Source organism: Artemia franciscana, chromosome 3 (assembly GCF_032884065.1).
Source record: "Artemia franciscana chromosome 3, ASM3288406v1, whole genome shotgun sequence".
Lineage (NCBI taxonomy): Eukaryota > Metazoa > Arthropoda > Branchiopoda > Anostraca > Artemiidae > Artemia > Artemia franciscana.
The window spans coordinates 6,434,298-6,461,909 of record NC_088865.1 but is presented as its reverse complement, the minus strand read 5'-3'; the positions used below and the strand labels follow the sequence as shown (position 1 = coordinate 6,461,909).

The window sequence follows — 27,612 nt, the reverse complement described above, 5'->3', positions numbered from 1 at the left end:
GAATTAAAAATTAGAGCTTTAAAGCACAAGATCAATCTAAATATCAAATTTCATTAAGATCTGGTCACCCTTTCGTAAGTTACAAATACCTCAATTTTCAAAATTACCCCCCCCCCCCCCCCCAACTCCACCAAAGAGAGCAGATCCGGTCCGGTTATGTCAGTCACTTATCTTAGACAGGTTTTTATTCTTCCCATCTAGTTTCATCCTGATCTCTCCGCTTTAAGTATTTTCTAAGATTTCTGGTCCCTTCCAACTGCCCCCCCCAATGACCCTGGATCCGGTTGAGATTTAAAATAAGAGATCTGAGTTACGAGGTCCTCCGATCACTCCTCACTAAGATCCGATCCGATCACCAGATCCGATCACTCCTTCGTAAGTTAAAAATACGTCATTTTTTCTAATTTTTCAGAATTGACCCCCCCCCCCCCAATAGAGCGGATCTGTTCCAATTGTGTAAATCACATATCTAAGACTTCTGCTCATTTTTCACACCAAGTTTCATCCCGATCCCTCCAATCTAAGCGTTTTCCGTAATTTTAGGTTCCCCCCGCCTCAAACAACCCCCAATGTCACCAGATCCGGTCGGGATTCAAAATAAGAGCTTTGAGACACGATGTCCTTCTAAATATCAAATTTCGGTGAGATCCGATCACCCGTTCGTAAATTAAAAGTACCTCATTTTTTCTAATTTTTCATAATTATTCCCCCCCCCACTACCCCAAAGAGAGCGGATCCGTTCCGATTATGTCAATCATGTATCTAAGACTTGTGCTTATTTTTCCCACCAAGTTTCGTCCCGATCCCTCCACTCCGAGTGTTTCCCAAGATTTTAGGTTTCCCCCTCCCAACTCCCCCCAATGTCACCAGATCCGGTCGGGATTTAAAATAAGAGCTCTGAGACACGATATCCTTCTAAATATCAAATTTCATTGAGATCCGATCACCCGTTCGTAAGTTAAAAATACCTCATTTTTTATAAATTTTCAGAATTAACTCCCCCCCCCACAACTACCCCAAAGAGAGCGGATCCGTTCCGGTTATGTCAATCATGTATCTAGGACTTGTGTTTATTTTTCCACCAAGTTTCATCCCGATCCCTCCACTCTAAGTGTTTTCCAAGATTTTAGGTTTCCCTTTCCCATCTCCCCCCCCCCAATGTCACCAGATCCGGTCGGGATTTAAAATAATAGCTCTGAGACACGATATCCTTCCAAACATCAAATTTCATTAAGATCTGATCAACCGTTCGTAAGTTAAAAATACTTCAATTTTTCTATATTTTCCGAATTAACGGGCCCCCTCTCCCCCCCCCCCCCCGATGGTTAAATCGGGAAAAAGACTGTTTCTAATTTAATCTGGTCCGGTCCCTGATACGCCTGCCAAATTCCATCGTCCTAGCGTACCTGGAAGTGCCTTAAGTAGCAAAACCGGGACCGACAGAATTTGCGACTGCTATATGTCACTTGGTTAATACCAAGTGCCATAAAAATAACAAGAGCTAAGAGCTCATATGGCACTTGTGACGAGGCGAGAAGAGCTAAGAGCCAAGAGATCATATGGTATGAGCTCTAACAAAATTCTATTAATCAATAGATTGATTTAAAAAGGAAAATAAGAGGCTTAATGCCGGTCAAGATTTAAAATAAGAGCTCTGAGTCACAAAATCCTTCTAAATTTCAAAATCCATTAAGATCCGATCACCCACTCGTAGGTTATAAATACCTGATTTTTTCTAATTTTTCCTCTCCCTTTTGCCCCCCAGATGGTCGAATCTGGGAAAGCGACTTTATCAAGTCAAATTGTGCAGCTCCTTGACACGCCTACCAATTTTCATCGCCCTAACACGTCCAGAAGCACCGAACTCGCCAAATCACTGAACCCCACCCCCCAACTCCCCAAAGAGAGCGAATCCAGTACGATTCTGTCAATCACATATCAAGGACATTTGTTTATTCTATCGACCAAGCTTCATCCCGATTCCTCCACTCCAAGTGTTTTTCCAACATTTCCCCCTACAACTCCCCCCAATGTCAAAAGATCTGGTCGGAATTTGAAATAAGAGCTCTGAGACATGAATTCCTTCTAAAAATCAAATTTCATTACGATCCGATCATCTATTCATAAGATATAAATACCCCAATTTTCATTTTTTCCAAGAATTCCGGTTTCCCCTCCAACTCCCCCGAATGTCACAGGATCTGGTCAGAATTTGAAATTAGAACTTTAAAGCACAAGATCCTTCTAAATATCAAATTTCATTAAGATCTGGTCACCCTTTCGTAAGTTACAAATACCTCAATTTTCAAAATCCCCCCCCCAATTCCACCAAAGAGAGCAGATCCGGTCCAGTTATGTCAGTCATGTATCTTAGACAGGTTTCTATTCTTCCCATCCAGTTTCATCCTGATCTCACCGCTTTAAGTATTTTCTAAGATTTCCCCCCCCCCCCAACTGCCCCCCCCCAATTACGCTTGATCCGGTTGAGATTTAAAATAAGATATCTGAGTTACGAGGTCCTTCTAAATATGAAGTTTCATGAAGATCCGATCACTCCTTCGTAAGTTAAAAATACGTCATTTTTTCTTATTTTTCAGAATTACCCCCCCCCCCCACAATTGAGCGGATCCGTTCCAATTATGTAAATCACGTATGCAAGATTTCTGCTTATTTTTCCAACCAAGTTTCATCCCAATGCCTCCAATCTAAGCGTTTTCCATCATTTTAGGTTTCCCCACCCCAAACTTCCCCCCAATGTCACCAGATCCGGTCAGGATTTAAAATAAGAGCTTTGAGACACGATTTCCTTCTAGGTATCAAATTTCATGGAGATCCAATCACCCGTTCGTAAGTTAAAAATACCTCATTTTTCTAATTTTTCAGAATTAACCCCCCCCCACTACCCCAAAGAGAGCCGATCCGTTCTGGTTATGTCAATCATGTATCTAGGACTGGTGTTTTTTCCCCACCAAGTTTCATCCGGATTCCTCCACTCTAAGTGTTTTCCAAGTTTTAGGTTTCCCCCTCCCAACTACCCCCCAATGTCACCAGATCCGGTCGGGTTTAAAATAAGAGCTCTGAGCCACGATATCCTTCTAAATATCAAATTTCAATGAGATCCGATCACCCGTTCGTAAGTTAAAAATACCTCATTTTTTTAATTTTTCAGAAATACCCCCCCCCCCCCCAACTACCCCAAAGAGAGTGGATCCGTTCCGTTTGTGTCAATCATCTATCTAGGACTTGTGTTTATTTTTCCCACCATGTTTCATCCCGATCCCTCCACTCTAAGTGTTTTCCAAGTTTTAGGTTTCCCCCTCCCAACTCCCCCCCCCGTCACCAGATCCGGTCGGGATTTAAAATAAGAGCTCTAAGACACGATATCCTTCTAAACATCAAATTTCATTAAGATCCGATCACCCGTTCGTAAGTTGAAAATACCTCATTTTTTCTAATTTTTAAGAATTACCCTCCCCCCCAACTACCCCAAAGAGAGCGAATCAGTTCCGATTATGTCAATAATGTATCTGGGACTTGCGCTAATTTTTCCCATCAAGTTTCATCCCGATCCCTCCACTCTAAGTGTTTTCCAAGATTTTAGGTTTCCCCCCTCCAACTCCCCCCAATGTCAGCAGATCCGGTCGGGATTTAAAATAAGAGCTCTAAGACACAATATCATTCCAACATCAAATTTCATTAAGATCCAATCACCCGCTCATAAGTTAAAAATACTTTATTTTTTCTATTTTTTCCGAATTAACCGGCCCCCCACTCCCCTCCCCCCCCAGATGGTCAAATCAGGAAAACGACTATTTCTAATTTAATCTGGTCCGGTCCCTGATACGCTTGCCAAAATTCATCGTTTTAGCTTACCTGGAAGTGCCTAAAGTAGCAAAGCCGTGACTTTAGGTTTTCCCCCTCCAACTCCCCCCAATGTCATCAGATCCGGTCGGGATTTAAAACAAGAGCTCTGAGACACAATATCATTCCAAACATCAAATTTCATTAAGATCCAATCACCCACTCATAAGTTAAAAATACTTCATTTTTTCTATTTTTTGCGAATTAACCGGCCCCCCACTCAACCCCCCCCCCCCCCAGATGGTCAAATCGGGAAAACGACTATTTCTAATTTAATCTGGTCCGGTCCCTGATACGCTTGCCAAATTTCATCGTCCTAGCTTACCTGGAAGGGCCTAAAGTAGCAAAACCGGGACCGACAGACCGACAGAGAGACAGACAGACAGACCGACAGAATTGGCGATTGCTATATGTCACTTGGTTAATACCAAGTGCCATAATAAAAACCAGACGGATGCAATTTAAGCATAGACGGTTCTTCATAGATTCACAAAAGTATCATTTTCCTGAATTTAGATTCAACCATTTCGAATTCAGCATTTCAAATGCTATAAGACCCTTACATTTACATCATTCGTGGTCAAACAATCTTGACAATATTAGCCAAGAATTATACTTGAAGTTGTTTGACGGAACGATCAGTTGGATTTTGGGTTTTGAAATTGAACTTGTAAAGAAGGAGTATTATTTTGATAGCCGAATCGTAAGTTTAATTTTGTTTTCTTTTACTGTTTTTGGTTTTGGACTTAGTGTATTAATATTTAATACCTAATGATTGAACGCATGATATACTGAAGGAATTTATCTTTTTTTATTTTTGTTCCAAAATTTATTTTTGTTCCATTCGGAACAAATAGATTTTTGTTCCATTCGGGATGTAAAAATTCAGTTCTTTTCTTTTTTTTCTGAGAACTGTATTTGTCATACCACCGTTTATCCTCGAAACGTATTCATTTTCCTTCCTTTGCCATGTCTTTCCTTCAGAATAAGCCATCTGGCTTTAAAAAGTACCAACAAATATGACAAAAATACTAGATTGAAGCTGGTTGAAGGGCTTACATATTGAGTCAAAAAAAAGCTTAGCCAATAAAGCCGATTACGATTAGCACGTCATACGAAAAGTCTATTTTCAATTTATTGATTGTCCCTAAAACTTTTATAAATGTAAACTTGCCTCGTTGGCCGCCCAAACACAAATTCATAGAAGGTAACATTAATTTAATCGAATGTTTCTAATTGTTTCGTGACGTCATAAAAAGGTCATGATCCCAAGATAAGGTTAAGTTTACTCCCTTTTGAACTGATATGGAAAAGATTATATATTCAAAACAATAAATAAAGATTTGGCAATTAAAAATGATACTACTTGTAGCAGAAATATAAAATACATTAGGGAATCTCAGATAACACAAAAAGCACATTTCGGAAAAAATATGACAAATTCCTTAAAAAAATTTGGCAGCCCTGCTTAAAATACGAGAGAAGAACCCACCGCCTGATAATAATTAAATAAAAAAAAACAAGTTTTTTAAACTGCAAGTAAGGAGCGACAGTAAAACTTAAAACGAACAGAAATTACTTCGTATATAAAAAGGGGCTGCTTCCTCATCAACGCCCCGCTCTTTACGTTAAAGTTTTTTACTGTTTTAAAAAGAAGAATTGAGAGAAAGAGTCAAACTTTAGCGTAAGGAGCGGGGCGTCGAGGAGGAAAAACCCCTTTCATATACGGAGTAATTTCTGTTCGTTTTAAGTTTTAATGTCGCTCCTTACTTTCATTTCAAAAAACTTGTTTTTTTATTTAATTTCTGAAAGTTTTTGAATTAATGTATGTCTGATTTTGGCTCTCCGTACATAAACTATTAAAATGAAATTTGCATATTAATTATTTTTTGGCTAAATGGCTTTCTCTTAGTTTTGATCAGACGATTTTGAGAAATAAGGGGTGGAGAAGGAGGCCTAGTTGTCTTCCAATTTTTCGGTTACTTAAAAAGGCAACTAGATATTTTAATTTTTAACGAACGTTTTTATTAGTAAAAAAAATACGCAACTTAAGAATTAACTTACGTAACAAACTTATATATTCTTATATTTTTGATTATAAATATGAGGGGGTTGGTCCCCTCGTTAATACCTCGCTCTTCACACTAAATCTTGTTTTGTCCCAATTCTTTAAGAATGACCCCTAAATCAGAAAGGCCGTAGAATAAATAGTTGAAATTACTTAAAAAATTTTTAACATAAAGAGTGAAGTATTTATCTCCTCCTAAATACCTCGCTCTTTATGCTAAAGTATTTTTAGAACCCCTCATATGCGTAATAATCTCTGTTCGTTTTCAGTTTTAATGCTTCTCGTTACTTTCAATTGAAAAAAATTTCCATGTTTATATTTTCATTGTTTTTTTTTTATAGTAATGCTAGAAAGTCATGCGCCCTTTTCATTGAATTTCTCTTCCCCCATGAAATATTCCTCCAAGGAAAGATCCTCCCATATAGCCCCCTCCCCTGAACCCCACACCCAAACCAAAAAAATCCCCTGATAACGTCGGTACACTTCCCAGTAACCATTACTGTATGTAAACACTGGCCAAATTTTGTAACTTGCAGCCCCTCCCCCAGGGACTGTGGGGGATAAGTCATCCCCAAAGACATAGTTATTATGATTTTAGACTATGCGGAACAAAATGGCTATCTCAAAATTTTGATCCGTTGACTTTGGTAAAAAATGAGCGTGGGAGGGGGCCTAGGTGCCCTCCAATTTTTTTGGTCACTTAAAAAGGGCACTAGAACTTTTCATTTCCGTTAGAATGAGCCCTCTTGCAACACTTTAGGACCACTTGGTCGATACGATGACCCCTGGGGAAAAAAAAACAAAAAGACAAAAAAACAAATAAACACGCACCCGTAATTTGTCTTCTGGCAAAAAATACGAAATTCCACATTTTTGTAGATTGGACCTTGAAATTTTTTCTATAGGGTTCTCTGATACGCTCATTTTTACTATTTTTCCCGACTTAACCGTCCCCCCACTCCTCCCCCCAGATGGTCGAATCGGGGAAACGACAATTCCTAATTTAATCTGCTCTGGTTCCTGATACGCCAGCCAAATTTCATCGTCTTATCTTACCTGGAAGTGCCTAAACTAGCAAAACCGGGACCGACAGACAGACAGAATTTGCGATCGCTATATCTCACTTGGTAGATACCAAGTGCCATAAAAACCTGAGTAATAAACTTAAACTATTATTTTAAGTTTAGTAACAAGTTATTTACCCCCTATTTTAGATGTAATTGCTGAACGTTGTTTTTTAAATGCGTCTTTTAATCTTATCCTTTCCCCCTACATTTTCACCATTGCCGTTTGAGGGGGTGGGGATTTTGTTTCACTCTGATACCAGCCCACCACGGAACTTTCAAGTTACAAAACCTTCCTGAATTTACAAGGAAACTTAGTGGAGAGGTAGGGTGTTTTTTCCCTATTAACTCAGAGACATGAGTTTTTTTTTTTTTTTAGAAAATGTTATGCACTTTGAAGACTTCGTATGAATATAGGCCTACAAAATCTTTCCCAGATTTCTGAAGGGTGCTGGACAGAGCCGTATTCAGAAAGGTTACCCGGTTTGAGCCCTCCTCCCTCCGTGATTTTGTCCGACTTGTAAAAAAGCAACAAAAATTAAAATATTTAAACATCTTTTTGCGTTTTATACAATTTTTTTGCAACCCCTCACCCGAACAAAATCCTGGATACGGCCTTGATGCTGGGGTATTCGGGCGATTTTATTGAACGCGGACATTTTTAAGTGAGTTCGGAGGACTGAGGTAAAGCAAAGCAGAGATTACTTTCCTGTACGTCTGTGTTGAAAATGTGCTTCAATTCCATTGGTCTGCTTTTTTTGCTATATATTTTCGTAAGTCAATCGCACTATTACCCTTATCAACGGGGAGAAAAATAGCCACGTTTTTTTAAACCAGGTTAAGGCCCATCGATACAATTGAAAATCGCTCTATCCCGTCCATTATAAAAATTTTTAGTTTGTGTGGTCCATCTATTTATTATTAAGTTGGAGGTCTTGATAAAACTTGTAGAACTTGGACGATAGATTCGAACAAACGAGAGTTTATTTATGTTTACTTAGTTTATTTCTATTACATTCAATTTCTTTCAGTTTGAGCCTGATAATGAGATATTCAGCTCTAATGAGACTTAATTCATCAGAAAGTATTAATTTTGGTTTTCTTATCGTTCGGAGCAGAAGTTTCTAATATAAATTCAGGAAAGAGCGGTCCTTAAAAGTATCCTAGCCAACCTCCTCGACAAATGCTAAAAATCAGTTCACAGGGAGTATCATTTGATATAATCTTGCTGCTTTGGGAACGTCCTAGCCAACCCCCTGGACTAATGCTGAAAATCAGTTCACAGGAGATATAATATTGCTGCTTTGGGAGTTCCTGGTCTGTCACCCGCATTGATTGACATACTGGCCGAGAAAAGGGAAGAAACATGTTACCTATATGTTTTGTTTAAGTCCGGACATTATGATTACCAAAAGTTAGCTATGCAGAAGAGAACATACTATAAAAGAGGGGGCGATATCCTTTGGTGAATGCAAATGGGTTTAGATGGCGTTCCTTTACCTGGTTCAGCAAAATTTGAATAGCAGGGTTTCTAGTTGTTAGCTGATTTCAAAAGACGAAATCACAAATATTGCTTAAAATTCTACTCAAAACCATTGGCACTTAACTTCACGATGATTCAATTTTGAATTACCAACATATTAAATAAAACGCAGGTATATTTTTGAGGATAAAGGTCAATAATCATAATCAGGTATGCAAAATGTATAAACCCGCCAGTAGCAAAAATTCTGATGAAGTGCAAGGGATGACATTTAATTGAACTTTTTTGTGTTCTCGGTTGTTTAAAAGATGGTAAATATATCATTACCTGAAGTAAAAAATAGCAATCTGATGCTATGCTATGCTTTTCATGTAGATTGTATTAGGTGAATGCAAATGGGTTTCGAAGGTATTCCTTTAACTGGTTCAGCAAAATTTGGATAGCTGATTTTAAAAGACGAAATCACAAAAACGGTAAAAGTGGCCACGTGAACAATATTGCTCCGCATTCAGTATTAGCCTTTAGTCAATTTGAGGATGGCGTATATTAAAAAAAAAATCAATTAAAGAAAAGACGTGAGGATAACTGATAAAACATTGACAGGAATGAATACACTTATTTTGGGTAAGTTATTGGATTATCCAATTTTTGATTGTTTAAACACAGGATTTATCTGTTGGAAAGTGATAGACAGGAAGGGGTAACAACCCTCCGTGTTCTTTTTAGACCTTCCGCTCTGAAGAAAATTGATCAAAATTTCGAAAATGCCAAATTTTTCCAGATAGTCAAAAAATCGACTGTCTACTAGCCCTGTAAGCCAATAGCCAGGAAGAAAAAACAATCAGCATTTATTGGAGTCAGTAACCAAAACTACTTTCGGGCTAGTAGGCTATGTTGCACAGGAATCCACTTAGTGAAGAAATTTATGAATTTATAAGTGGTAGAGTTTCTCCCTGGAAAACACCCCCAGAACATTTTTCCAAGTAGAAATCTCCCCTAGTGAAAATTTTCGGGTGGGGGACGTCAGCCCCCAAATTTAACTTTTTAGCTAATTGGAGATATTGAATTCAAGTCTCAGTTTTTTACGTCCCGAATCTTTTATTCGTTTAAAAAGGTTAAGCTATTCTGACAACATAGACACACATGTTCCTACCATTACCTTCTGAACCTCCTTTTAAGTCAAAATTCAGGTTCAACTTGACCTACGCTGCTCGGGCAACGTGAAGTGTTGCGGCAACCTTTGTCCGGCTTCGCCGACTAAAGTGTTGCGAGAGCAACGCTTTGGTTTTGTTTCTTCGCTATCGATCAGTAATCACATGATCAAAGGCTATTCCTCAGCGTTGAAAAAACAACAACAAAATAGTATCGAAAGAAGGGACAAAATTGACTTTGTAGCCAGTTGAACTTTATCCTTTTCAATCAGACATCGTGACGGATGAAAACTCGGAACAATATCTTGTATAATCTAGTTGGTATTATAAAGCTATCCCTAACTTTCCAGGATCAAAATATCATAGATGACTATTAATTATTACGAAACTATCTCATTGTTTTACATTCTCGTTTGTGCTTGTTTCTTCACTATCGGTAAAATGATGAAGTTGTCAGCCTATCGAAGTTTTTAAAACGGTATTTTCAAACAAGAACGCAATCAGTTATCACATGACCAAAGGCTATTCCTCAGCGTTGAAAAAACAACAACTACAAAGTAATATCGAAAGAAGGGACTAAATTGACTTTGCAGCCAGTTGAACTTTGTCCTTTTCAATCGTAGACATCGTGAGGAATGAAAATTTGGATTCAATATCTTATATAATCTAGTTGGTATTGTAAAGCTATCCGTAACCGTTCAGGATTAAAATACCATAGGTGACACTAATTATTACGAAACTACCTCATTGTTTTACGTTATCGTTTGTACCCGTTGCGTAAACACTTAATTCTGTCTGATTTAAAGAGATCGAATACAATGTGCACCAATTTGCACAAATTTCTAGCCCAAAGTGAACAGGTTCAGTTCATCGGAAACAAATAAATGGGTACACCAACTAACAAAAGTTGCAAACCCCTCATCGCTGAAGATGATTGAATCCCAACAGCCGATTATTACTTACAAGTCCCCTACATGTCTTACCACTGGAACCAAATCGTTTAACCATCAAATACACCGGAAACAAATAATAGGTACACCAACTAGTAAAAGTGGCAAACCCCTCATTGTCGAAGATGATTACGAGCTAACAGCCGTTTCTCGCCCAAATTGAACCGATTCTTACTTATAAGTCCCTCCACCGTGATAGGCATAAAGTCCACCAGAAACAAATAAATGGGTACACCAACTAGCATAGTTGCAAACCCCTCATCGCTGAAGTTGACTGTAGCCTAACAGCAGATTATTACAAGTCCCCTACATGTCTTACCACTGGAACCAAATTGGTTTTACCATCAAATACACTGGAAACAAATAATAGATACAACAACCAGCAAAAGTTGCTAACCCCTCATTGCCAAAGGTGATTATTACCTAATAGCTGGCTGTTGCTTACAAGTCCTCTATATGTCTCACAATTTGTATCGGCCTAGATTCCGTTTCAGTGTGTACCTTACTACTGAAGTTGTCAACCAGTTGAAACTTCCAAACGGGTATACCTCATGAAGGAATTTTTGTACCAGAAAATGGATGTCATATACTTTGATCAGCTCATCAAGAGCTATCGATCGCCGTCGAAAAAAATTCTATCTTTCTTAGTTCAAAAGTTGATTTTTTTGCCGTAGGCCAACTTTCTAACGTCACCACTTAGAAAGGAGCAAAGGATAAGCTCCAATTTCTTTAGCAATAAGAGAACTTTTAAAGTTTATTAGGTACATCTGATACCATTTCTCTACCGCAATCCCAAGTCCGAAAAACTGAATGATAAACTCAGCTGAAATCAGGAACAGAAATGGGTAGAAACAATAGATGGCAGCACTTTCGGACCCGTGGGAAAATACCCCATTTTTGCTTCTGTAAATTTTTCTATTTACCACTCAAAGAAGATATATTGGCTGTGGGGCCAGGTAGCTGCCGCATATATTTAACACTTACAGATTTTAGTCCATCTTCAATTTGAAAGTGGTGCCTGCCTGCTTGCCTGCTAGAACGGAGCCTTGCACTCGAAAGCAGAAACAGGGTTTGATGAAACGAAAGCTTGGTTGCACAACTTCAGATACTCCTCTCTGACATAGGCTATATAACTCCACTTTACTTCACACACCATAGGCTCTGGCTCGTGAACAAGCAAAAACCATCCTTTTTAGCCCCAGGCAAGAGTTCTGTGGAGCTTCCCAAAATATAATGTCATATTCATCAATACGACCTGAGGTCCACACTTTCCGTAAAAACCGCACTGGTTAGACCCTTACCAGTTTCCAGGAATAAGCTGAGATCAGCGGAATAGAAAAAAAAGAAATCCGGGACAAAACCAAAGTGTTGCTCTCGCAACACAATTACCACCCCCCCCCCCCGAATATCCCCTGACAATTTCAAGTAAATCCCGATTCCATCTATTTCTAGGATAATGATAATATACTAATTTGATAACCTTGGTACACAAGGCTTCTTTTAGTCTGCATTGCTACATAAACAGGAATTAATTTTTAGATCACCAGGCAACATATATGGTCTTTTGATTGAAGTAACTATTTAACAGTGATTAGAATTAAAGTACTATATAGGCTTTTAGAATAAAAATGTTTAGGCGAACTTGAGAAAAGATATTTGAGCTCTCCCCTCTATCCTCTGTACAAGTCTTGCCAAGTACTCTTGGCAAGTACAAGAAAGTCTTGCCTGTACTCTGCCAAGTCTTAGCTTGAGTTTCATTTGGAAGCCCTAACACTCCCTCAAAGCTTAAGCTTGCTAATCCAAGAAAATACAGAGATATTGCAGATACTCTATTTTGATAGCCTCGTACCAAAGTGTCTTCTGAATTGCTTTCAAACCTAGACGTGATCAGATTCTAATTGCCAAATAAACTTATGGCGGACGACTGTTGAATTACCAGAGACACAGCATTTTTAGAATGATCCCCCATTCAAAATTTAAAGTTCCCCTACCCCTCCAACTTCTTTCTTTACTTTTAATTTTCGGCTCCATTCCTCAAACTGTTCTAGAGATCCTGCAAATTTTGTTTTTGATAACCAGGATGTGTGAAGGCTCTTGGATTCCCTATTTCTCCAAGTTGCTCAGCGTAACTATCTCCCTCCCCCATCCCGCAAAAAAAGGGTCCTGAGGGCTTTCAACTTGATGCCTGAAGTTGGGAAAACTTGCGATATTTTTAAGAAATGGGGAAAAATAACTCCCAAAAGTCAAGGAATTTGTTGAAAAATACACCATCAAATTCAGCGTATCACAGAACTTTACTGTATAAGTTTCAAACTTCCGTCTGAGAAAATGTGGAGTTCATATTGTCGACCAGAACAAAGATCACTGATGCGCGTGGATTTGTTGCTGTAAATTTTTTCTTTTGTTCTTCCCAGGCGTGACCCTATCGAATCAATGGTCCTAGAAGATCGAGAGACTGCTCATTTGAACGGAATTTAAAAGTCGTAGTGCCCTTTCCAATTGACAAAAATCATTGAATGACAACTTCTACGCGTTTTTCCCCTAATGTCGTCCAGTCAAAACTTCGAGATAACCATTTTGTTCAGCATAGTTGAAAGATCCAATAACTGTATCTCCCTGGGCTATTTTTTGTGGGCGGGTTTCTCCATGGGAGAACTCGACATGGAGGAATTATCAGCAAAATAAATTATCTGTGGGAGTTTTTTACGTGGAGAACTTTCTACTGGAGGGGGGAATTCCGGGAAAAATTCTAACTTTGGAGATTCCACCATAACCTGAAAAACGATCAAAAATAAAATAAAAACAGGTATTTTTTTTTTTAATTATAGTATGCTCAATAGATATTTGCGGCTGAATCGTCCGTAAGAGATTTACATGGAGGAAATTATCAGCGAAAATGGAATTGGCTGGGGAAAATTTTTCCATCAGCAACGATGGCGGAGTATCAGTGGTTCGTTATATCGTGGGGAGGGGGTGCTTCATGTTTCAGAAAGTAAATTTTTTAACCTTTCGTTTGCGTTCCGCTAAACATAAAAGATGACCTGAGGAGGGATGAAGTATAAGCTAATCTTTGTCCTTTTTTGAGTTGAATTAAGCCTGAATGTAGGAGCTGCTCGATGATAGTTCCCTTCTTATTGCATTTTCTTTAACACACATATTACTGTCATTTTCTTACCAAAAACATTTGCAGAGGCTGGAGGGGGTCAACTGTGTCACAAGGAAAATTAGATAGGTTGGACGTAGACAAATGCTACCAGAGATTTTTTCGAAGATTGAGAGTGTAGTATCTCTAATTTTTCCGTTTATATTTATTTCTTTATTATTATTCCGTTTTGATAGCATTTTGTTTCCCGAAGTCATTGCCCCCTACTAGCGTTTATGGGTTATCCTATGTGCCATGGGTTACCCTAAACTGTGTACATGCTACTACTACTTGTAGTAGAACTACTACTGCTACTAGTATTAACATTACTAAGGCTAATCGTTTTTATGTGGAACTCTCCAGTTACTGTTTAGGGGAATATTGGGCTAAATCAAAACACATTATGTACATGCAGGTTATCAACATGACGTATCAGCAATATCTCGTAAACGGTTAAAGTATTAAGTTGAAACTATCATGGCTTGAGGAGGAGTTGTTGGACTAGACCAATAAGGTACAATATGAATACTATTACTGCTTAAAGCTAATACTACTACTACTACTGATGCTAATGCTAATACTACTACTGATATCACTAACAGTGCTACTATTGCTTCTTCTACTACACTGCCGACTACCATTACTAATGCTTAAGTTATTAGTTAAACTTTCAGAAAAACTTTGAGGGGGCGTTGACCTGAATCATAATACACTAGATGCATATGGGTTATCAGTTTAGTATAAATTAAACTGTCAATCCATGTTCATTAGTTGTTGTTTTTTTTTTACATTGTCGCTATATTATAAGAAATACAAATATTCAGCTCAAAACAAAGATTGTTTTTATTATCCTAAAGCACAAATTATGCACTGATCTCTAGAGGGCATGGAGGGCGTCATCCCTACTCGTCTTATCTCTGCTTGTTTTTATTTGTTGTAGTTCCTGTTCGTTTTTGGGTTTAATTTATTTATTTATCGCAATTTGGGATAGTTTTACACTTAGAAAATTATTTGACTTGACCTCTGCTTATTTTTGATTTAATGTAGCACTTTGCTTGTTCTTTGAAAAACTTCATAGAAAAAGTATTTTTTAATTAAATAAGTACAAAAAACATTTTTTTTTCAAATGAAAGTAAAAAGCAATGTTAAAACTTAAAACAGAAAGAAATTATTCTGTATATAAAAAGGCTGTCCCATCTTCAATACCCCTCTCTTCACACTCAACTTTTTGGTGCTGTTAAGGAAGACTCTGATTCTAATCAAACGGTATTTTTACCGTTCTCTCTGAACGGTATTTCTCTGATCTAATAACTGTATTTTTTAAAACAGTAAAAACCAATATATAATAACCAAAAAACCAATAAAAACCAGTATGTAATTCAGGGTCATAGAACAACTGTCATAGGGAAATCCAAGAAAACACATTTTTAAATTTGACTTTCAATGAAAACTTATTTTGACTGTTTATTTTATTTTCTAGTGTCCAGGTAATATCCCCTCCCTTGTAGATTCTTCAAACAAAATTCGTTTTTCTACAAAAACTTGCTCTGGAGAATGCCAAGAAAAATATATTTTCAAATTTGATTTTCAACGAAAATCTATTTGGTTATTTATGTATTTTCTTGTGTCTGAGTAACCCCCATATATTCTACAAACATAATTTAGTTTTTCGAAAAAGTGCCCAGGAGAATTCCAAGAAACACACACTTTCACATTTGATTTTCATCGAACTTGTTTTTGAAAGGCTTATTACCTGCAATTGTGGATGACGGAGTGTCACGTATAATGGCAATCTGCGATCCAACCCTAAACAAGTCAGCAGCAGACGATCAAGCCAACCCGATCAAGTTCCAGTGATCTGGCCCATGCACAATATTCCGTGTTAAAAGTAGACAACAAGTCTCGCAACTCAGCATCAATATTGGGGTCTCCAAAATCCAATGTCCTCAATAGGTCAGGAATGACAAGCTTAGGCTTGATTGCAACAATACGGACTTTTTGGACTTTTGGACGAATCTTTGGACTTTTTGAAAATAACCATCCACTGGTGGCAGGTACACACTCTTTTTATTCTTCTTTAGGCTCTATAAAAACAAACCCTGATAAAAGGAGTAACATATTATTTTTTTATGTTATTAGTGTCAGGGAATAAATCGTCTTTTATCTTGAATAAAGAAACCATAACTGGCTAAAAAAAAATAAAAATAAAAAAAAAGCTAGAAAATATCAACAATCAATCCAATGTCCTCAACTTTCACTGCAATGGTTGATTATCTGGAGAAAGAACATTCACTGCAAACAAATTCACTGCAAACAAATAAGCCTTACTTATGGAATAGTGTTCCTTGTCCTAGTGACATACCAATATATTTAGAAAGCCAGGTACGATTTATATTAGAGAGTCGGGAAATTCAGCATTGGCAAGGGCTGGTTTTAGATTGTACAACTTTACAACATTATGATCAGGCAAAACCTAGTTTTGGAGAGGAGGTTTATTTTAAATTTAATTTACCGGCTATGATTCTTCATCGTTGGATTCAACTTAGAGCGAATTTTCTTCCAATCCAGAACAGGCCAAAGATATTCGACAAAAAGAAATGATAGTTGGTCCTGATAGGCGGTATGTTTGTCCCCTTTGTAAAGATGAGGATGAAGACTTGGATTATTTTATCCGGAAATGCCCGATGCTCTTGGATTTACGGGAAATTAATTTGCATGGGATTAATTTGATGATTTCTGGTATTCTGTAAATAGTAACCCAACCACAATATTTCGAGTGGGAGTGTATATAGATAAATCCTTAGTAAGAAGAATATTTCCGCGCTGTATTCTGTTTTTGTGCGTGTTTGTAATTTGTACCGTTGTTTAATTTCCTCGCTTGCTTGTTATTTATTTATATTTTTGGGTGTATATGGCCCATGGGATTTTGAAATACACTTATCTATCTATCTACTGAATTGAAATGTTCAAAGATTGAAAAAGAAACATGTTGCCTCAAATTGCACGTAAAACATGTAGTAATGAGAAAAATGAGTCAAGAATAAAAATTGAAGGTTATATGTATCAGATTGTGAGAATGGAAGCCGCTAAGTTAGAAAATCACGTCATTATATGGAATGCAGTTTCCAAAGATAATGATCACGCTAAAGTTTTATTCCCAGAGGTAGTTCACCATGAATTGGAAATATGTACAGGTACATAAAAGAAGAGGACAGATACCATGAATCTTCTTTTTTGCCATATCTTCACTGATGTTGGACCTGGAATGAACAATTTTCCCATAACCATAAACTAAGTACACACTTTCCTTTATGATAGTGATTTGGTATTAACAAAAAGCACAGGAAGTTAAAATCAAGGTTTTTTGTCTTTTTGCAGAATTCAACGGGTTTACTATCCAACACCTCAACATGATCAAAGCAGCCCTGTTATGTGATCAAATAGCTATAACAGAAGCTTCTTACAGGGAAACCATTATAAGAAGCACTTCTTCTTTTCATACTGTATGAAAGAAACGGACATGATGTTAATTTTTAGCGATGCAAATGTTGTCAGTAAAAATAACCAGCCAGTCGCAAAGACCTATTGGTCCCCCCAACCCCACCCAAAAAGAATATTTTAGCTAGTAAAACCCCTCACCTCTCGCAAATTATGATGATTGCTAACTCAGAGGCTGTATTTTTAATTCTGGAGTTTTTTTTTCATGTAAAGTTTTCACAAAATGGCTGATTTCTTTTTAGTCTGGATGGTTTTAGTCTACTTAATTGTTTTGACCGTTTCAGATTTCACCTTCCTGATCCTGATGGTCTGTTTCTAAATTCGTGTATGGCTCACGTTATAGCAACATTAAATTTTCTTCCAAACTATCTATTCTATTTTAAAAAGCCTAGTGAACATTCCCATTTCACTTTTCGACAAATAAAACACTAAAGTGAAAAAAGTAGACTTGTTAGTTAACTTAGTCTCTTTAAAACGAACACAACTCGGTCCAACTGAGCATAATTTAACAAGGTAAGTGGGGACCGTCTTTTCTAGTAACGAAAATCCTGGTTATGACCCTCCCCCACCTCCACTAAACGAATTCATATTGGAATACACACTTTTAGTTAAAAAAGGCAGGAAAAAGCTTTTCTATCATTGAATGCCCCCTCTCCCAAGTCAAAAACCTGGGTATGGACCTGTGTTAATCACATAATTTGTTTTATGAACTTTGGTTTTTCTTCAGCTGCATTTCCAGTTCATAAGAAATAACAGAACAGATTTCGAAGAGAAAAAGAAGGAAAGAAAGAAGATGAAGAGAAAAAAAACTCACCTTGGTCATTATCAGGTCGCTCAATGACCATTTTCCCTCTTAGAAGTGCATAGACCTTCGCAATGTCTTCTCGTGTTTCCTTTTGTAAATGCTCCAAAGATGGCAAAGGCTCTTTAACTGCTTCAATTTCTTTTTCATCCTTTAATAAGTATAGTAATATTATTGTTTATCTTACTTACACTATGTGACATAATTCAAGTCACACACACACACACAAATTGTAGAAAAAAAGCTTCTATCACTTCAAGGGTGAGACAACTCTGACCTTTATGAAACAGTTCGTGGTAACGAACTGTAATAAGGAGTGACCCAGCTCAATAGTAAACGAAACTCTAAAAAACAGAATTTTGATACTAAAAGATGCATCAAAAGAATCAGATTTTTATACTGATTTTAAATATATAAGTTTCATCAAATTTAGTCTTACCCATCAAAAGTTACAAGCCTGAGAAAATTTGCCTTATTTTGGAAAATAAGGGAAACACCCCCTAAAAGCCAGAGAACCTTAACAATCACACCATCGCATTCAGCGTATCAGAAAACCCTACAGTAGAATTCTCAAGCTCCTATCTACAAAAATGTGGAACTTTGTCTTGTTTGCCAGAAGACTGATCATGGGTGCGTGTTTGTTTTTTTTTCCCAGGGGTGATTGTATCGACTCAGTGGTCCTAAAATGTCGCGAGAGGGCTTATTCTAACGGAAACAAAAATTTCTAGTGCCCTTTTGAGGTGACTAAAAAAATTGGAGGGCATCTAGGCCCCTTCCCACACTCATTTTTTCCCAAAGTCAACGGATCAAAATTTTGAGACAGCCATTTTGTTCAGCACAGTCGAAAAACATAATAGCTATGTCTTTGGGGACGACTTACTCCCCCAAAAACCCTGGGGGGAGGGGCTGCAAGTTACAAGCTTTGACAGCGTTTAAATACAGTAATGATTATTGGGAAGTGTACAGACGTTTTCAGGGGAATTTTTTTTGCTGGGGGGTTGAGGGGAGGGGGCTACGTGGGAGGATCTTTCCTCTGATTGATTTGTCATGGGGGGAGAGAAATTTCATGAAGGGAGCGCAGAATTTATTAGCATTATTAAAAAAAAAAACAATGAAAAAATAAATATAAAAAAGTTTTTTAAACTGAACGCAAGGAGCACCATTAAAACTTAAAACGAGCAGAAATTATTACGCATATGAAGGGTTCATCTCCTCCTAATTACATCGCTCTTTAAGCTAAAATATTTTTAGTATTTTCAACTATTTATTCTATGACCTTTGTGATTTAGGGGTCATTCTTAAAGAAATGGGACAAAATTTAAACTTTAGTGTAAAGAGCGAAGTATTAACAAAGGGGTAAACTCCCTCATATACGTAATGAAAACACCGAATATAGAAGTTCGTTACGAAAGTTATGTATATTTTTCACTAATAAAAACATTCATAAAAAATTAAAAGCTCTATTTGCTTTTTTAAGTTACCAAAAAATTGAAGGGCAGTATGCCTCCTCCCCCACCCTTTTTTTCTCAAAATCACCCGATCAAAACTAAGAGATAGTCATTTAGCCTAAAAAAAAGATGCAAATTTTGCTTCAACTATTGATGTGCGGAGAGCCAAAATCAAAACATACATTAATTAAAAAACGTTCAGGAATTAAATAAAAGTTCTTTTTTACTGAAAGTAAGGAGCGACATTAAAACTTAAAACGAACAGAAATTACTCCGTGTCTGAAAGCGGCTGTTCCCTCTTCAACGCCCCGCTCTTTACGCTAAGGTTTTTTGCTGTTTTAAAAAGTAGAGTTGAGAGAAAGAGTCATACTTTAGCATAAAGAGCGGGGCGTTGAGGAGGAAAAGCCCCTTTCATAGGGGCATTCGTTTTAAGTTTTGATGTCACTCCTTACTTTCAGTTAAAAAACTTATTTTTTTTAATGAATAACGAAATGATTTGACCTGAAATGTAGAAAAGGAAAGCAATAGAACTGTAACAATTCTTTAAGTGAGTTCAGTATTTTATATTCTTAATGCATATTTAGTCCGTTATTTCCAACGATTTTTTTTCTAAAATCTTCTACTTTCGTGAGCTACTCACTGAAATTACAGAGGTTTTCTGAATAACGAAAGTGCTGCTTCAAGTGTTTATTATTTTCGTAGAACATTCTAATCCTTCAGAGGTGGAAGGTGGAAAAAACATCTAGTTTTCTTGCATTCGTTATATAAAATAGCAATTATTTATCAATCCAAAGCCGATTATGCCTATCCTTTAGACTGTAAGTTACAAAGTCAAGATTTTAACCAAGTAAAATTCATATACTTAAAGAAATATGGTAAATAAAACTATCTGATTATGAAAAGTTTTAACAATGCCTTTGAAACCTCCTCCTTGTTAACACCATTTTATTTTCAATGAACCAGTTTGGTTGGGCATCAATTGATTAGGTAAAAAGGCAGTCGACATTCTACGCCATCTGCAATTCTGTGTTACTGGAACAAATGAATTTAAATATTTGGCAACATCAAAAAAAAATTATTTTAACTATGATTTTTCAACACCCCAATACTAGGATCACATTTGGACTCTATAAGCAAAATATAACAGAAGCTATATCGGTAAGGTCTTTGCACGGACTTTCTTTTAAATTAAGCATCAAAGCACTTGACTGACTTTTAAAAGCGTGCTGTTACAAGACATTTTCCTAGAAACAAAATCATAGCCAAACCAATAAAAAAGCCTTAGGCGTTGAATAAAAAATACTTTGCTATATCGTCTAGGATTAAACACATGAGCAAAGAAAGATGAAAACGAAAGAAAGAAAGAATTGTTTGATTTGGCAACTTAGTGTGACTCAATTCTTTTTACTGTATAGTATACATAATGGTTAGACAATTATGCTAACATGAGACTAGTACTAAATTCAAGAATTCTTACATGAGAATCAGCGATCCCTTCTTGCACACCCATGTGGTCAAGGCGTTCTAGCAGCCTATCAATAGCTCCATTATCCACTCCAAAGGATTCTACAGTGACTGTTTTGCCTTTTGCAACTAACACATCATTCACAATTTTCTCACCAAGTAGATATTTCAAAGTATCTAAAGTGAACCATTCACAAATTGTGCGTTCAACGTGGATTGACACTAGCTCGGGTGGGCTGGAAGCCCGCTCTTCACTTTTTAAACTTCTTACTTTCTTTGTCCTAGCTATTCTTTTCTTTTGACCTTGGATCTGAATATTTTTCAGACTCTCTTCTTTCAGCTCTGGAAAATGGTTTTCTTTCGTAATTGATACTTCACATTTAAAAGAGTCCAGATGATTTGTCTTTTAAGCGGTGTTACTATATTTCTTGTTTCTACGTCAGTATTATCGACATTAACATTTTCATCTAGGATCGCAACAGCTTTAACATGGGTTTCCTTTGCATTCTCATTCACGGTATCACAAATCTTCTCAGCCTCAATGATTTTGCATTCATTCTTGAGTTTTTCATCTAGTCTTTTAATTTCAGAGTTATAATCCCTGGAAAAAATGAATCAATAAGGGAAATAATGAATAGAAGAATGCAAAGATTCAAAGTAATACAGTAAAAAAATAAAAAAATAAAAATTGAAGTAAATTACAGGTCTATATGAAAAAACACTTGATTTATTGTATATTTATTTATTAATACCAAATAGTTAAGCTTTACAAACCTGTTTGCACTAAACATTACAACAATAAAGACAACAATTAAAAACAACGACAACAAAAACAGCCCTGAAATTCACTTTACAACACACATGTTGCAAAAATAACCAATGTAACAAACATTTTTCTTCAACAGAGATAACAATAAGACACGTTCTAGAGTTCTTAAAAAGCTAGTCAACCTTTGAAAGACTGTACTGTGATAGTTGCAAATTGTTTCTGGCAATAGTGCATTTGAGATCTTCTGCACATGGCTGAATAAGGAGTTTTTACCTAATCTTTTCTCAGGTCATGGTGGGTAGGCCTATATTTTGTACTGGTAGAGACAGATACTATTACATTCTACAAAAGTGAAGAAGAGAGTTGGAGTAGTATTATCAATCCTCCATACAATACAGAATATATATTCATTAAGTCAGCTCTGTCACATCAGAACTAGAAACAGGCAACTGTAGTCTCTGCATTCTCTGGTGGTATGATAACCATCTCAGGTAAACTATGAGTTGGCAGCCCTCTGTTGCACTCTCTTTGTTTTATTAAGAGGATACCATACTGATGAGCAATAATAAAGCATTGGATTTGCTGCGGACAAACAAAATGACATCTATTACCATAGATTAAACTTAAAGAACGCATACATTACAAGTAATATTTGGTAATGTACCCAACAGGTGACATCTGAAATATTTTAATCAAACTTAAGAGTTGAGTTGAAGCAAACCCCAAAGTCTCAAACCTACTCTACACCTGGAGATAGCACCAAAGAAACGATTTTAGAGTTAAGGAAGTCTGCACAAACAGTGCAGAGTCCTGTACTTGTGTTAATAAGCACAGAGTTTGCAGTAAACCAACAATGCAGGTTGACTTAATCATCTTGCATATTATACCGATAAAAACAAAGCGATATTTGGGGTAAATCTATGATATAGCATCAAAACTAGATAGAAAAAAAAAAGAAAACATTGTTTGTTTGGCCATTCAATCATCTTTCCAAACATAAAAATTACGTCCATTTTAGTTGCGTACCAAGAACACCCCTGATAGAGCCCAAGATATACACCAACTTTGCTGATTTTGTTTCAAATTGGGTATATTCGGCATTATGAACCAACTGCTTATAAGGAACAATCACAAAAAATAAAAACAACACAACATTCCATGTACCCAAGAACTACTGGCAGTATAGATCCAGCCCTATTAGTCAGGGTTCATATGTAGGACCCTGCCCAAGATAAAATCATAAACTTTTTCAAACGCATTAACATTTTGGGTTCTGTCTGAAAACTGAATTCAATATCACTCACTGTTTGACAAATCAGATCCATGACAATGGCCTATATTGAAAAAAAAGCTCATGAGAATGGAAATTAAAGGAAAGCACGATGAGGGATCTAGATGAAAATTTGCTGCTTTCTTATTTCATCTGTATCTACTTCTTAGTTAGTTATCCAAGCAAACCATCTTCTCAGAAAGAAACCAGTTTTTAGATGTTAGTTTTGTGGTTTTAATTTTTGTAGTTTAATAATAAAGAGCTGGCATGTTTTCGATTTCATTAATTATCTCTTGTAAACAATTTATTTTGAATATATTTTAATCATTTTACTAATTAATCTTTATTAAATTTGTGTATTTCGTCATATTTGTTTGACTCAGCCTTTTGTGGAGTTTCTAGTGTGAAGAACAGTCTGAAACTGCTTGTGACAGAGTATAGCATTGAAATTCCACCTTAGAAGAAACAAAAACCCATTTAAAACGACGGTTGTGATCAGATTAGGAAAGAGGATTGAATGGGGAATCAAGTGGTCGGTTTCTTTTCAGTTATGCTTGCACAAGATTTCTTTGTTAACCTGTTTGCACAGATAAACATATAAATAAAAAAAGACATTATTAGTTGATTCCAGGTATGCAAAAAGTTCCAAGGCTTCCAGTAGCAGAATTCCAAAAGCTGCCAACACAGCAGTTCAACTTGTGTTTTGACAGCCTTGCTTTGAGTAAAAAGTGTTTTTATATGTAAAATTTGCAGAAAAAGTAAGTATAGATTGCACTTAAAAATATCAATAGTTTTCTTAATTACAATTAACAATGTGATCTAATGCAGTGGCAAGTCATATACTAGCCATAAATATCATACTCCTTAATTTTATAGGCACTATTCTATCAAAAATACTGTACCATATTTACTTTAACACTACTAGTGGAGTATAGATTTCAAAGTATAAAGTATACTGTATATAGCTTACTGCTGTTACTTTATGGATAGAAGTGTACACACCAATGCTATTGGTATTATAAAAATAATGAATACCCAACTGCATGCTTGATATTAATTGATAACTATACTACAACCATAAAAAGCACCATTTGATGCACCATTGAAAAGCACCATTTGATGCTTGATACTGATTGATCACCATACTACAACCATAAAAAGCACCATTTGATGCACCATTGAAAAGCACCATTTGATGCTTGATACTGATTGATCACTATACTACAACCATAAAAAGCGCCATTTGATGCACCATTGAAAAGCACCATTTGATGCTTGATACTGATTGATCACTATACTACAACCATATAAAGCACCATTTGATAATATTGATTGGCAGCCTGGCAGTCAGATGCATTATGAAGCTGTGATATTCCTTTTGCCCTAATATAATCCCCAAACTAAACAGAGCATGGCTGCTACATTGTGGTGTGGCTGTTTTAGGCTACTTATCTTTCATGCTCCAGCTTCCCATCGCCTGCTTTAACTGTATGCTCACCTTGATAGCTAGCCCTTTTAAGATTCTTTTAACTGATGAACAAACAGTCTTGAGAGAATTTGGCTATTTGTGCAAGATTTGGACAAATATTCACTTTCAGTTGAAGGGAGGTGGAGTAAGTAAAAACATGTCCAAAAGCATAAATAATAACAACCACTTAAAAGTAAATTATTACACAGCAACACTGAAACTCAATGAACTTTCAGTCTGAACCAGTTTTAAAAAGCAGCAGCATGAGAAGAGACACATCACCTAGTAAAAAAAAAAAAAAGAATATTAAAAATGAAAACAGCTCTTTTTCAATTTGTAGTTGCTCTTCTTCAGAGTCTTGGTTACTGTTGGGACAAGTTACTTACAGTCCATTACCAGAAACTGTTTGATCAATCTTCCAGCACAGATATTAGGTAGCAGAGTAAGAAATAAAGACCAGCCACTTGTAACAAAAAAAAAAAAAAAAAAAAAAAAATCTGAAAATAATATAAAAAAACAATCTGGAAAAAATCGAATTTTTACTTTTGGCTTTAATATACAATTTTTATGAATTATACTTTGGGGGTGCTCCCATTTTAATCAACTATTCCCCAAATTTGAATATAGTCTATAGCTTAATTTTGTCTCATTAAGAGGGGAGGGGCTGTAATTTTTATGGTAAGAAGATTATATTTAGGAAAAGTTTTGAAAGGCAAATCCAATTCTACCCCATTTTTTTAATACTATTGTTTTTATGGCACTTGGTATTTACCAAGTGATATATAATAGCAATCACAAATTCTGTCGGTCCCAGCTTTGCTAGTTTAGGCACTTCCAGATAAGCTAGGACAATGAAATTTGGCAGACATATCAGAGACCAGACCAGATTAAATTAGATATAGTCGTTTCCCCGATTTGACCATCTGGGGGGGGGGAGTGGGAGGACCGTTAATTCGGAAAAATTTGAAAAATGAGGTATTTTTAACTTACAAACAGGTGATGGAGGGGAGTTGGAGGAGAAACCTAAAATCTTGAAATTCGCTTAGAGTGGAGGGATCAGAATGAAACTTGGCGTAACACAAGTCCTAGATACGTGATTGATATAACCGGACTGAAACCGCTCTCTTTTGGAGAGTTGGGGGTGCTGTTAATTGGGGAAAAAAATGAGGCATTTTTAACTTAAGAACGGGTGACCAGATCTTAATAAAATTTGATATTTAGAAGGAACTCATGTCTTAGAGCTCTTATTGTAAATCTCGACCAGATCTGGTGACATCGGGGGGGGGGGGGGTTTGGAGGGGGAAACTGGAAATCTCAGAAAATGCTTAAAGTGGAGACATTGGGATGAAACTTGCTGGGTAGAATAAGCAAATGTCGTATATACGCGATTGACGTAACCGAACTGGATATGTTCTCTTTGAGGGTTAGAGGGAGGGGGTCCAGGGCTTTGACGAGTTTGGTGCTTCTGGACGTACTAGGACAATGAAAATTGGCAGGCATTTCAGGGACCTGCACAAATTGACTTGATAAGGTCATTTTCCCAAATTCAACCGTCTGGGGGGGGGCTGAAGGGAGAGGAAAAATTTGAAAGAATGAAGTGTGTTTAACTTACGAGTGGGTGATCAGATTTTAATGAATTTTGATATTTAGAAGGACCTCATGTCTCAGAGGTCTTATTTTAAAACCCGACTGGCATCAAGCCTCTGATTTTCCTTTTAAATCAATCTATTGATTCTTAGAATTTTGCTAGAGCTCATGCCATGTGAGTTCTTGGCTCTTCTGATCTCGTCAAAGTGCCATATGAGCTCTTAGCTCTTGTTATCTTAGGATTAGCCTTCAAACAGGGTTAATATTTGCTCAATCATTAGAAATTGTAGAGAAATGCCTAGGTATTTAAAAAAAATTCCAATGCCCTAGTTTCAGCAGAATATCTTATTCTGTAAAATTTTATTCACTTACTCAAAAATTGTCATAGACTGTAGTTGAACCACTCAATCAAGCATAAATGCCTGCCAAAAATATTGCAGGGTGGAGGGCACCACAGTAGCAATGGTGAGGGAAGAGGAGAATACATATGAAGATAAAAGGTTATATACAAAACAAAATTTTCAAGGAAAAAAAAAAGTACTCAATTTTTACATGCCAAATGAAACAAAATTCAACAAACTTTTAATGGTGATGATTCCTGCAAAAAAAATCAATTCCTTTAATTGGAACTTGTGTATTATACTGCCAACACTCAAGAAGTGAACTCAGGTTAATCCTAATGAAAATTGTATGAACACGATAAAAATATAATATTTTAAAAACTAATTTAGGCTATATATTTACACATTACATGGGTGTGGGGAAGGGAGGGGGTAACCTGACTTAAAATACCCTAACCCCCAACCCCATGCCCTAATGTGCAAATATATAGCCCAAATTATATAATTCCGATGCATTTTTCACTTGCCACTTGTTTTCCAAAGAGCATAGGATAATTGTTCCTGAATACAAACAGACAAAATCAGTTTGCTCTTGAGTTTCACAAAGCATAAACTTGAGTGTTGGCAGTATACTACATAAGTGCCCTTTAATCTATCGCACATTCAATTATTACGTATTTAAGACTAATATATTATGCCCAAATCCTAGAGTAAAAGAAAATAAGACTCAAACTAAATTGTAGAAAATGAGAGAAAAAGGTATCATCTTACAGGTTCCATTTAATTTCTGAGTAAAAAAACAGTTATATTTTGAAAGAGCATAAAAAAGGTCTCAAATGGTATGTTCATCTAATTTATGACAAAATCCACCCCCCCCCCTCTCTGCATAGGTACCCTGCTTTCCCTTTTTAATTTTAGAATAATTTTTTAATCTAACTCTATCATATTGTCAGACCTTAGGGAATTAAATAGAATAGCAAAAGAAAACAAAATTTAAACTCTTGCTCCACCTATCTAAATACCCCTCTTTACATTGATGCTCAGAATTACACTGAATGTAAATGTGTTCAAACGAAATTCTTTGCCACAAGTCACAAGAGAATCTTCAATGAAATGTATAGTCTTATAAACAGTATGCTTTTACTGCCATAGGAGGAAAGGTCAGTAATTCATATTTATAACACCTTAAACTAGGTATTCTTTTCTTAGACCACATTGCCATTATATGACAAACAAATAAATTTTC

The 27,612-nt window shown here is 36.4% G+C and overlaps 1 protein-coding gene across 15 annotated transcripts in view; it reads right to left on the bottom strand.

Annotated features, from left to right (window-relative positions):
* Positions 1 to 27,612, bottom strand: part of LOC136024812 (palmitoyltransferase ZDHHC16B-like) — a 229,143-nt gene that overhangs the window by 176,382 nt on the left and 25,149 nt on the right. For 9 of the 15 annotated variants that reach the window (XR_010616930.1, XR_010616929.1, XM_065700283.1 and 6 more), the window contains 3 exons: positions 20,945 to 21,532; positions 18,032 to 18,170; positions 15,473 to 15,803 (listed from right to left, as the gene is read on the bottom strand). Coding sequence is in view for 4 of the 15 variants with exons in the window: in XM_065700289.1 (XP_065556361.1) it covers positions 18,032 to 18,040 (9 nt within the window). In the remaining 11 variants the exon portion in view is untranslated. Of the gene's footprint in view, positions 1 to 15,472; positions 15,804 to 18,031; positions 18,171 to 20,944; positions 21,533 to 24,468; positions 24,721 to 27,612 lie in introns of all 15 variants that reach the window. The other 6 variants (XM_065700289.1, XM_065700290.1, XM_065700288.1 and 3 more) reach the window with 2 other exon arrangements.